The 12,338-nt window shown below is 45.1% G+C and overlaps 2 protein-coding genes across 2 annotated transcripts; one reads left to right on the plus strand and one right to left on the minus strand.

Moving 5' to 3' along the window:
• Positions 1–1,002: 1,002 nt before the first annotated feature.
• GUITHDRAFT_122617 (hypothetical protein) lies at positions 1,003–1,336 on the minus strand (the record flags this gene model as incomplete). The annotated part of the gene is made up of 2 exons (XM_005818098.1): positions 1,003–1,095; positions 1,157–1,336. The coding sequence occupies 2 exons, from the start codon at positions 1,334–1,336 to the stop codon at positions 1,003–1,005; spliced, it is 273 nt and encodes a 90-aa protein (XP_005818155.1).
• Positions 1,337–1,615: 279 nt separating this feature from the next.
• Positions 1,616–2,071, plus strand: GUITHDRAFT_122618 (hypothetical protein; the record flags this gene model as incomplete). Its single annotated transcript, XM_005818099.1, has 1 exon — positions 1,616–2,071. The coding sequence occupies one exon, from the start codon at positions 1,616–1,618 to the stop codon at positions 2,069–2,071; it is 456 nt and encodes a 151-aa protein (XP_005818156.1).
• Between the last annotated feature and the right edge of the window lie 10,267 nt (positions 2,072–12,338).

Here is a 12,338-nt window from a genome sequence, read left to right on the forward strand (position 1 = left end):
CCAGAGCCGTGACTTTGGCTTTGGGCCCTCCCACGCCGGGTCGCGGAATTCTACTGTCAGTATATTTTGCCATCCTCATTGACTCGGTTATTCTATTGGGGCTGCACTTGTACTGTTCGGATACTGCACCAGTTGAATACATGATAGCTGCACTTCTTGCAACGCAAGTCCTGTACAAGATTTCAACTCCTGCTACTGCAGGCGTTGGCAATCCTGTGGCGATCAGCAACCTCTGTATCAGTGTTCTGCATACTTCCACGCTGTATCTGCTGTGGCGAGGGCATACAAGAAGAGTCTCCGCTGCTCCCGCATCTCTTGCAATGCATGCCGATTGAATCAGTATGAGCACGAGGTGCATTCGTGAACTACTAGTGCACCCACACAACGATCAAACCTTGCAGGCAAGGAACCACATCAGGATTTGCCTTTGCCTTTGCCTTTGCCTTTGTTGGTTTTACATCCTGGCTCTACATGTTAACATGGAGCTGAACTTTCATTGAAGACAGAGTTTGTTGTATAAACAACCTTTCGCACACTATCACCGAGCACAGATGAACTTCGGGTCGCTCTTTCTCAAGCACAGATGATCTCAGGATTTCTCTTTGTCAAGCGCGCGCACATCACATCAGCCTCTATGCTGTCTGTGTGGTATTGTCCTCGTACTGATCTTTGACATTAACTTTTCCCACGCTGCAGTGGCATGTGCGTGCCTGGAATGAGCCAAAGACTGCAATAGACAGTGTCTGCACTCACATCAATGCGAGCTCAGCGCAAGCTGTTCTTTTACGCCTCGAAGGCAGCGCAGATGTTGATGAAAACGATAACGAGTATAGATTTCATGTTAGCAAATATTTGCGTGTTTTAGTGCATGTTCGTCTTGCTTTCTTTCTATTGTGTATACAAACAGAAGCAAGGCATATAGATAATGTAAGGAAACAACGCGTCGTTGATCATGTACGTTGCGAGGGTATGTTGAAATGTTCTAATCCTAATCATTGCATTTTACTTGCTTTGAGTTGGTGTCTTGGAGTGAGCTCCATGCGATATCAGGCTCTTGAAAAAGTTCGGGGCGTCCGAAGGAAGATAAGTGAAGCCCTGCGAAAGAACGAGAGGAGAGGATCAGTTATGATAGTTGGTAAAGGATATCAGGACAAACCTCATTCTCCTTGAAGCCTTCTGTGAGACTCTTGTAGAACTTAGGGTAGTGCAGCTTGCAAGTGGGCTCATACCCTTCAAATGGTCGAAACGCGGGTTTTGACTTCGGAGTTGTCTCTTCCACGTAGTCTCGAAGCTTTCCTATTGTGTCTTGCATGGTCGGTGGCAGGTCGGCAAACATTATCCCCCACTGATTCAGGTTACATCATATCCTTTCAGATCTTTCATACTTCCTTTCTTCCTCCTCTCTAGACTGTTCCTGTGGATGATGGGAAAGATTATTCTTTTTAATTTAGATCAACCACAGCAGTCCTCGTGATGGCTGACAGTCTGGCTGACAAACTTGAAAAAGTCGTTATGGCTGACAGTCTGGCTGACAGTCTGGCTGTATAAAAAGTTTGTTTTTGTGATGGCTTTACAACCCCACCCTTCTGTCAGCATGAAGGGTACTTGCGCAAACATGACGCAGGCGCGGAGCTGCGACAGCAACAATGCGTGCAAGACGTTCGTGCGCGCTTCTCTCGCAGTCAACATTGTTGTCCTCATTGCTGTCTGCACTGTTGTTATAGCTCCGGTTCGCCCAGAGGCCGTGACTTTGGCTTTGGGCCCTCCCACGCCGGGTCGCGGAATTCTACTGTCAGTATATTTTGCCATCCTCATTGACTCGGTTATTCTATTGGGGCTGCACTTGTACTGTTCGGATACTGCACCAGTTGAATACATGATAGCTGCACTTCTTGCAACGCAAGTCCTGTACAAGATTTCAACTCCTGCTACTGCAGGCGTTGGCAATCCTGTGGCGATCAGCAACCTCTGTATCAGTGTTCTGCATACTTCCACGCTGTATCTGCTGTGGCGAGGGCATACAAGAAGAGTCTCCGCTGCTCCCGCATCTCTTGCAATGCATGCCAATTGAATCAGTATGAGCACGAGGTGCATTCGTGAACTACTAGTGCACCCACACAACGATCAAACCTTGCAGGCAAGGTGATGTTGTACCCATGACATCGTTGCACTTGTAACGATGCAACAGCATCATGCCGAAATAGCAAAAACTATAAGGGCAATATGAAGTTTTATGTGGAATACCTCAGGTACCGTGTCGGGTACATTTTGGTACTTCATCAGGCAAATACCGACTGTTATGTGTACCATGCCCAACGTGGCAGGGCGCATCTTGTACGGTGGACCTGGCGGCTAGTCGTAAACTCAGTACATACGACAGGTAGAGTACTATGAGGATGAGACTTGACCGTACCATAGCAAGATCATTTACGACACTATTTAAGCTCAGAGAGGAGCGGACACCTTCGCTGCTCGTTTCCTCGCCACTCTTACACATCAGTCCCTCATACGTTATCTTGCTCTGCTGATACATAAACAAATCTAGCTTCATTCTTCATTCTCCCAAGCACACCTTGCTACGTTGTGGAACAAGTCTCACATCAGGTTAGAGCCTCGCGTTGAAGAATGACGACAGCTTACCAACTAAACTGGCCTCCATCAAATGGCAACTCGATCCTTACAAGAGTTACACCAGAGAATGCAAGAACTGCCGCTCCAGCAATCGAAGAATTTATTCAAAGAGAGCTAAGCGGGAGATTCTTTGCATATCTCAACTCAGAAGGGAAAGAAGAGAAAATGCAAGCTTTCTTCGAGCACAACATTCCAATCTCAGAAGGATTATCAGTTGCAGAAAAAGAAGCCATTATCGTCAAGCGGAGAGAATTCGTGCAAATAGCAGACCAAGCACTCATTCAAATTCTGTTTGCAATCTACGAAAATTGCAGCAGCAGAAAGAAAACCATAACGCGATATATGAAAGAGCAGCACAGCGATTCCAACGCAGGGAAGTTTCACTTCGCCGCGATACGAGCGTGGAATGAATTTAAACAATTGGACCAACCGACTGAGTTGTCAAGCACGAAACAAACAACTCAAAGCTTGAAAGAACTCAACCAAGCACTGAAGTATGGAGGAGACTATACTACTTACGTCACCGATATTATTCGGATTCTTGAGAGATTCATGGAAAAAGGACAGGACTGTGAACTCATTCTAGCCACCACCTGGGACCAGATCCAACATGAATTGAAAAGTATCGATCGACACGGAGAACAAGGACAAATCGCAAAATGGATTACCAACCAAATCCAACGAGCGTCAACCGAACCAACGTTCTACTACAACGAGAAACCCACCATTGAAAGCCTTCAACGATTTCACGAAGAACTCCTTCATTTCACCAAACAAGGATCTACGAAAGACGGTAACGCAGTCCCAATCGTGCGCACTACCTACAGCCACCCTGGCTTCCCAAACAAACGGAAGGCGCCACAAGACGTAGATGGCACAAACCACAAGAAGAACAAGGTTTACCATACTACGGATCAAGGCGGTACCCAAGGGCAAGAATGTGCGATTTGCATTGAGTGCAATTACCCCGCAAAGATCTACAAGAGTCACGGTACATCACAGCACGACAAGACTAAGATCGGCAAGAAATGGAAAAGAATTACCGGAGACCCAGTCAACGGATTCCAGACTAAAGCCTGGAAAAAAAGAGAACAGCAAGCTACTCGAGCAGCCGCACAGCAAGTTGGGAACCAACTGCCGAACAAGGGCTCCGCGTACAACAAGCCCAAGTTTCAGGGGAAACCCAACGCAAAAAACTTTCGTCAGAAAAACCCCAACTGTTCCAATGAGAACAGCGGGAACTACCCAAAGTCAAAGTTCAAAAAGAACATGACGACTACGGGAGGCAATGATTTCATTGTGAACCTTGCTGAAGCGTTACAGCAGGTCGCAAAACGCGGCCATCATCTCGCTGAATCTAACGATTACAGCACAGATGAGGAAAATGAAGAAGAACAAATTTCGGAAGGCGATGAAGAGGCTCCAACGCCTCCAAGACGCCTGAAAGAAACTGTCCGCAAGGCTGCCGCAAAAGGCAACAACGCTGCATCTTCATTCACTCAGGGTGCTAAAAACAACAGACATAAGAATAAATCTGAAAAAGATTACTCGAAATGTCTCGCTGCCCCACAACTACACAAGCGCAAAGAGATACCTCTTCAAACAGAGCAATTGGATGCGACTCTGTTTTCGAAAGTATCCACTCCATGGTTCCTAAAAGACATGTTCGAGGTACCTAGACTCCTCATTAGGAATCTGGACCGACATAAAGTCTTCATGACCTGTAGATCAACACAGAACAAGCATTCGCTGTTCGCTATCGTTGACTCAGGAGCCACCATCAGCGTCCTCTGCGACGCTAAGTGGATCCGAAAAAGATTTGCATACGAGAGCGAAATCACCGGAGTCGGTGGCCAGAAAGTCAACACATCCATGGGAGGCCTACTCGTAGGCAAGATGGAATCTGTCACCAACAAATCATATGCTTTCGCGACCCTTGCAACAATCATCCAAGACAAGAACGCTGCTGCAAATCTACTATCAATATGGAGAATTACGAACTCCAACAACACTGTTATTCATCATGGGAGCGTAACAAAAGGAACTCACGGTATCATCACTGCAAACAAGGATTTCATACCATTCTATTTTTGCCCTAAGACATATCTATGGTATGTCGAAATCAAACCGTCAGATGAACAAACTAATCGACTCTTCTCGTCAACAAACTCAATACAATGGGACAAGAAATCCTTGCTACGAGAAATACAACAAGGAGAATTTCCTCTCAACTCTAAACCGCGATCAACAAACAAAACACAGAAACTAAAACAGAACGCAAGTACCTATTACACCAAGGTATCGAACTTGAAAACTCTCGCAGATGGGGAGGGAACATAGTGTACTACGAAGCTGCGAAAGCTTTCCAACCGACACCTATGAAATCCATACCCATAAGCATGCGGGACGTTCGTCAAGAATTAGAAGACATTACCTCGGAAGAATCTGTCGACAGCGAAACCGAAAGTGATCACTCCAGCTCAGAAGAAGAAAACCTTACTGAAGAGTCAAGGATAAGTGTAACACAAGATGCTATCGACAAACAGACCAAGGACTACTTCACAGATCCAAAATCGTTCGCAGATATAGACGACTTCACGAATACAACGATGGAAGAATTGGATGAAAATGACAAAGAATACGAGGAGCAACTAAAACACGACAAGTCCGACCTCAAGGATATCTACCTCTATTCAACAGGAGAAAGAATACGAGGAACTAAAGCCTCAGCTATCCTCCTGAAATGGCATATCAAGACAAATCATATCAACAAAAAATACCTATTCCAACTTGCAGACAGAATTGACGGGATGGAGGAACTGAGGAGACTCAGCAAAAAGACCCCACTACCAACTTGTCATACTTGTCGCAGAGCAAAAAGCAAAGCGGCTGCATTACCGAAATTCAAAGAAAAGAGATCTGACAGCCGGTTCCATCGACTTCATGGAGATATGAGCACATACCGACTAAGGTCCATCGAAGGAGCAAAATACCTGATGCTATGGAAAGACAGTTATAGCTCATTCAAAATGCCAGTCGGAATGTACAGCAAAAAAGGTTACAGAAAATCTCTACGCCTAGTCACACGCAGATACAACAACGGGGTCTTCCCCAAAGTTGTACGCGTAGACAACGGCGGTGAGATGACGTCGAAAAAATCTCTGAGAATGTACGAAAAGAACAACATCTACCTGGAACGGGCTGCACCCTATGAGCACTGGCAGAATGGCAGAGCAGAATCTGGGATCTATTCATTAGACACCAGAACTCGACTCGCCATAATCCATTCCAACGTGCCGAAGAACCTGTGGCTCAACGCAATCTATTACAACGCTGAAATCGAAAATGCATTCTTACCTATGAGCAGAGGATCAGACATGAGCTGCTACGAAGCGTTCACAGGGAAAAGACCAAACGCGGAGAAATTTCACCCATTTGGATGCCTGTGCTATGTCCATGTGTTAAAAGACAGGAGATTAGCACAAGGAAGAGACAAAAAGCTAGGACCTACGGCAGAAGTCTGTGTATTCCTTGGATTCGCCCACCATCTAGGAATGAAAGGATTCCTCGCAGCGTCTCTAAATGGCAAACAACTCTACGTCACAGAAAACAACATAAGCTTCAATGAAGAAGTGTTTCCTTATCGATTCTCACACCCTGAAGATAAGACATGGAAAATACCATTCGGAGCTTGTAACGATTTCGGAGACGACAATGTCACCATACTCAATCGAGCAGGTGAACGGTTAACAGAGATGTCAGGATCATCAGACTCAGAAGAAGAGATGATAGATAAGTCACATCACAGAAACCGACGTACGACAACAACTTACAAGAAATCACCGGCACCAACCTCCAATACGCTTCATCTTGAAGAAGACGATGATCTTCGACAGGACCCGAAAGTAATTGAGTTGGACACCTCGTTGGAGGTAGACAACCACTTGACAAGATCCTGCGAACAAACATCAGTCGTCAGAGAAAGCGAAATAGAAGAAGAACCAGTCATCGATGAAGGATTATCATCCCTCAACAAAGAGCTGGCAAGCCTTCAAGTTGAGACTCATAATAGCGGAGAAAAGGATTTCAGATGGGATTTAATCCCCGGGATACCTAAGAATCAACTACGGTCAGGAAAAATAGTCAACAAAGACACCGAACAATCTGGTGACTCCGACAATGAATTACCTGGAGGCCTAGAAGAATTCGCAACCTCCGACTATGTGAATAACATAGGCGTACCACACCAATTCCAGGCATCATCGAAAATGCAATTCTGCGGTGTCATGGTCGATTGCTTCAACACGTCTAGACATACAACTGGGTGGTCACACGGACCAGCACAGAGAAATATCTACGACGAAAACCACTACAACCAAGAAATCGACACATTGATGTCATTCCTTCGAGAATGCAAGAAAGATGAGAAAAGAGAATACCGGATACAGCGGACACAGTTATTCTACACAGCCCTACTCACCGCAACGTCAGCCGTATCAACTGGAAAGGACGAACCTAGCATCAAGGAAGCCTTACATGCTACCAACCCAGAACGGAATCAATGGATAGCAGCCATACAATCAGAGGCAAAATCATGGGAATCTTTGAAAGTTTTCGAACAAGTCGAAGAAATACCACAGGACAGAAAGAGCATTGGTTGCAGAATCATCTTAAAGCGAAAAAGGGGAGCGCAAGGAGAAATCCTCAAGTATAAAGCACGAGCCATTATCCAAGGATACAACGCAGTTCAAGGCACCGATTACCTGGACTCGTTCTCTGCCACAGCAAACCCCGTCACAATCAGACTTCTCTTGATTGTAGCTCGAGCAAAAGGATGGCGTATCCGCTGTCAAGATATACCTACAGCATACCTCACAGCTTTCTTACCTACCGAAGTATACATCAGGACGCCGAAAGAATTCCAAGAGTTCTGCAACATCCATTCAAAATTCCTCAAGATACTCAAATCAGTATATGGTTTACCAAGCAGCGGGCGAAATTTCTGGAAGAAGCTATGTCAAGACCTTCGCGAATATGGCTTCACGCCATGTACAGCAGACGATTGTCTCTTCTTGTATCGTGACAAACGAGGGGGAGAAATCATAGTCGCGCTGTTGGTCGATGACATAATTCAAGCAAGCAACGACGAAAATCTTTTCACATCATTCGATGAATTCATGAACAACACAAAAAGATACAACACAACAACAGACAATGATTTGAGCTTCTATTTGGGAGTTGCCTACACCAAAGATTCAGCCGACAACCTTGTCAGCAATCAACAAGCTTACATCGAAAAGTGTTTGCACAGATTCAACCTAGATGGGATAGACCCAACAGGCAAAATCACAACCCCAATGGACCCAAAGTTCACAATTGAACCAGAGGATATCGACGAACATGCACCTGAAGACCTTGTCAAGTTGTACAGAAGCCAAGTTGCTAGTTTGATCTACATCGCAGCATGGACACGACCCGAAATAAGCTACGCCGTATCACTGCTTTCCAGATACCTCACTTGTCCTACCAAGAAACTGTTAACGGCAGTACACAGAGTTTATGCTTACCTCAAAGGCACAAAAAACTTAGGGATCAGATATACTGATCAAGATAGTGCTGGACACGACAAGATGCACTTGATCGCCTATTGTGACAGTTCAGACGCAGACTGCAAGATTACGAGCAGATCTACAGGCGGATATGTCATTTTCCTCAACGGAGTACCAGTATCATGGAAATCTGCAAGGCACAATATCGTTTCGTTATCCACCATGGAGAGCGAATACGTACAATGCACCTTGACAGCAATCGAGATTCTGTACTTACGTGAAACACTCGAATTCATGGGATACAAGCAGAAGACAACCATATGCTATCAAGACAATGCTGCTTGCATCAAGTTGAGCGAGAATCCAGTGCACAAAAGTCGATCCAAACATATCAAACGACGCTGGCACTTTATCAGAGAATGCGTCGCAAGGAAAGAAATTACCTTGGAACCCATCAATACGAATGAACAGATAGCGGATATCTTCACGAAACCGTTACCTGTGGATCAATTCCTTTATTTAAGAGACCAACTCTTAAATATCCCTGAAAGCGAACGCTATCAGCGAAAGAACAAAAGATGATATTCACAAAGAAACCTATCTCTCTTAGGTAACTTTGATGAAAATAAATCACAATGAAAACATAAATTTACCTCGCTTTTGAGACCGATGTAACTATGCTTGGGGAACAAGCTACACTCTCAAATCAAAGCGGAATGATGATAGTTTCTGAAACAACTGCACCACGAACACTGTTTAGCATTCATGAAAGTTAACTTTCAGCGAATAGTTATACTTTGTTTGGAGGTACAGGTCAGGACATCACACAATCATGGAGAATGGAGTAAGAGTTACATAGCACAGCTTCCTCACATTTGTGGGCTGATGCGATAACCTGACATACGTCATGATTATCCATCAGGGCGATGGCGCGTAAATACATCCACCAGGGTGTATGAAACGTACTCTTACGGACAAACTTACCAAATCTATGATGGTATGTACGTACACACGACTCAGTTGTGTATGTGGCGCCATCTTACCTGGTAATAACAGTTTGCCGTCGGCCATGCTGATCTCTAGACACAGCAATGGTTGCTCTAAACTTCCATTTGAAGCTAGTTGATATTGCAAAAGAGCAATATCAGGGTTATTTCTGCCTACCCACACAGTCAGCAGTGTGTTTAAAGATGCAGAACAACTTCTTATTACCTCAAATATGTTTCACGCACTTCTTATCACACGTTCTGAAACGTGATGATGAGAAACGTTGAGACATGTGTGGAAACCTCGTGATCTGTTCACTTGGAGAGCTTTGAAGGCTGGTATGAGCAAAGATCTCGAACCTTCACAAGGGTACAACAAGGGGAACTCACCGTTCTCGACCATTGACGAAAAGTTGGTTCCGCCATTTTCGCTCGATTGGTACCTTTTCGTGAAAGGTCACGTAGACCCTCATACCGACATTGGGACCTATGGGTTGGCCCGATGCTGTATGCTATCAAACAAATGCTCTCATCTTCGGTGACGACACGCAAGTTTCGAGCAAGGGGGAGTGATGTTGTACCCATGACATCGTTGCACTTGTAACGATGCAACAGCATCATGCCGAAATAGCAAAAACTATAAGGGCAATATGAAGTTTTATGTGGAATACCTCAGGTACCGTGTCGGGTACATTTTGGTACTTCATCAGGCAAATACCGACTGTTATGTGTACCATGCCCAACGTGGCAGGGCGCATCTTGTACGGTGGACCTGGCGGCTAGTCGTAAACTCAGTACATACGACAGGTAGAGTACTATGAGGATGAGACTTGACCGTACCATAGCAAGATCATTTACGACACTATTTAAGCTCAGAGAGGAGCGGACACCTTCGCTGCTCGTTTCCTCGCCACTCTTACACATCAGTCCCTCATACGTTATCTTGCTCTGCTGATACATAAACAAATCTAGCTTCATTCTTCATTCTCCCAAGCACACCTTGCTACGTTGTGGAACAAGTCTCACATCAGGTTAGAGCCTCGCGTTGAAGAATGACGACAGCTTACCAACTAAACTGGCCTCCATCAAATGGCAACTCGATCCTTACAAGAGTTACACCAGAGAATGCAAGAACTGCCGCTCCAGCAATCGAAGAATTTATTCAAAGAGAGCTAAGCGGGAGATTCTTTGCATATCTCAACTCAGAAGGGAAAGAAGAGAAAATGCAAGCTTTCTTCGAGCACAACATTCCAATCTCAGAAGGATTATCAGTTGCAGAAAAAGAAGCCATTATCGTCAAGCGGAGAGAATTCGTGCAAATAGCAGACCAAGCACTCATTCAAATTCTGTTTGCAATCTACGAAAATTGCAGCAGCAGAAAGAAAACCATAACGCGATATATGAAAGAGCAGCACAGCGATTCCAACGCAGGGAAGTTTCACTTCGCCGCGATACGAGCGTGGAATGAATTTAAACAATTGGACCAACCGACTGAGTTGTCAAGCACGAAACAAACAACTCAAAGCTTGAAAGAACTCAACCAAGCACTGAAGTATGGAGGAGACTATACTACTTACGTCACCGATATTATTCGGATTCTTGAGAGATTCATGGAAAAAGGACAGGACTGTGAACTCATTCTAGCCACCACCTGGGACCAGATCCAACATGAATTGAAAAGTATCGATCGACACGGAGAACAAGGACAAATCGCAAAATGGATTACCAACCAAATCCAACGAGCGTCAACCGAACCAACGTTCTACTACAACGAGAAACCCACCATTGAAAGCCTTCAACGATTTCACGAAGAACTCCTTCATTTCACCAAACAAGGATCTACGAAAGACGGTAACGCAGTCCCAATCGTGCGCACTACCTACAGCCACCCTGGCTTCCCAAACAAACGGAAGGCGCCACAAGACGTAGATGGCACAAACCACAAGAAGAACAAGGTTTACCATACTACGGATCAAGGCGGTACCCAAGGGCAAGAATGTGCGATTTGCATTGAGTGCAATTACCCCGCAAAGATCTACAAGAGTCACGGTACATCACAGCACGACAAGACTAAGATCGGCAAGAAATGGAAAAGAATTACCGGAGACCCAGTCAACGGATTCCAGACTAAAGCCTGGAAAAAAAGAGAACAGCAAGCTACTCGAGCAGCCGCACAGCAAGTTGGGAACCAACTGCCGAACAAGGGCTCCGCGTACAACAAGCCCAAGTTTCAGGGGAAACCCAACGCAAAAAACTTTCGTCAGAAAAACCCCAACTGTTCCAATGAGAACAGCGGGAACTACCCAAAGTCAAAGTTCAAAAAGAACATGACGACTACGGGAGGCAATGATTTCATTGTGAACCTTGCTGAAGCGTTACAGCAGGTCGCAAAACGCGGCCATCATCTCGCTGAATCTAACGATTACAGCACAGATGAGGAAAATGAAGAAGAACAAATTTCGGAAGGCGATGAAGAGGCTCCAACGCCTCCAAGACGCCTGAAAGAAACTGTCCGCAAGGCTGCCGCAAAAGGCAACAACGCTGCATCTTCATTCACTCAGGGTGCTAAAAACAACAGACATAAGAATAAATCTGAAAAAGATTACTCGAAATGTCTCGCTGCCCCACAACTACACAAGCGCAAAGAGATACCTCTTCAAACAGAGCAATTGGATGCGACTCTGTTTTCGAAAGTATCCACTCCATGGTTCCTAAAAGACATGTTCGAGGTACCTAGACTCCTCATTAGGAATCTGGACCGACATAAAGTCTTCATGACCTGTAGATCAACACAGAACAAGCATTCGCTGTTCGCTATCGTTGACTCAGGAGCCACCATCAGCGTCCTCTGCGACGCTAAGTGGATCCGAAAAAGATTTGCATACGAGAGCGAAATCACCGGAGTCGGTGGCCAGAAAGTCAACACATCCATGGGAGGCCTACTCGTAGGCAAGATGGAATCTGTCACCAACAAATCATATGCTTTCGCGACCCTTGCAACAATCATCCAAGACAAGAACGCTGCTGCAAATCTACTATCAATATGGAGAATTACGAACTCCAACAACACTGTTATTCATCATGGGAGCGTAACAAAAGGAACTCACGGTATCATCACTGCAAACAAGGATTTCATACCATTCTATTTTTGCCCTAAGACATATCTATGGTA

Source organism: Guillardia theta, assembly GCF_000315625.1.
Source record: "Guillardia theta CCMP2712 unplaced genomic scaffold GUITHscaffold_382, whole genome shotgun sequence".
In the NCBI taxonomy this organism is placed as follows: Eukaryota; class Cryptophyceae; order Pyrenomonadales; family Geminigeraceae; genus Guillardia; species Guillardia theta.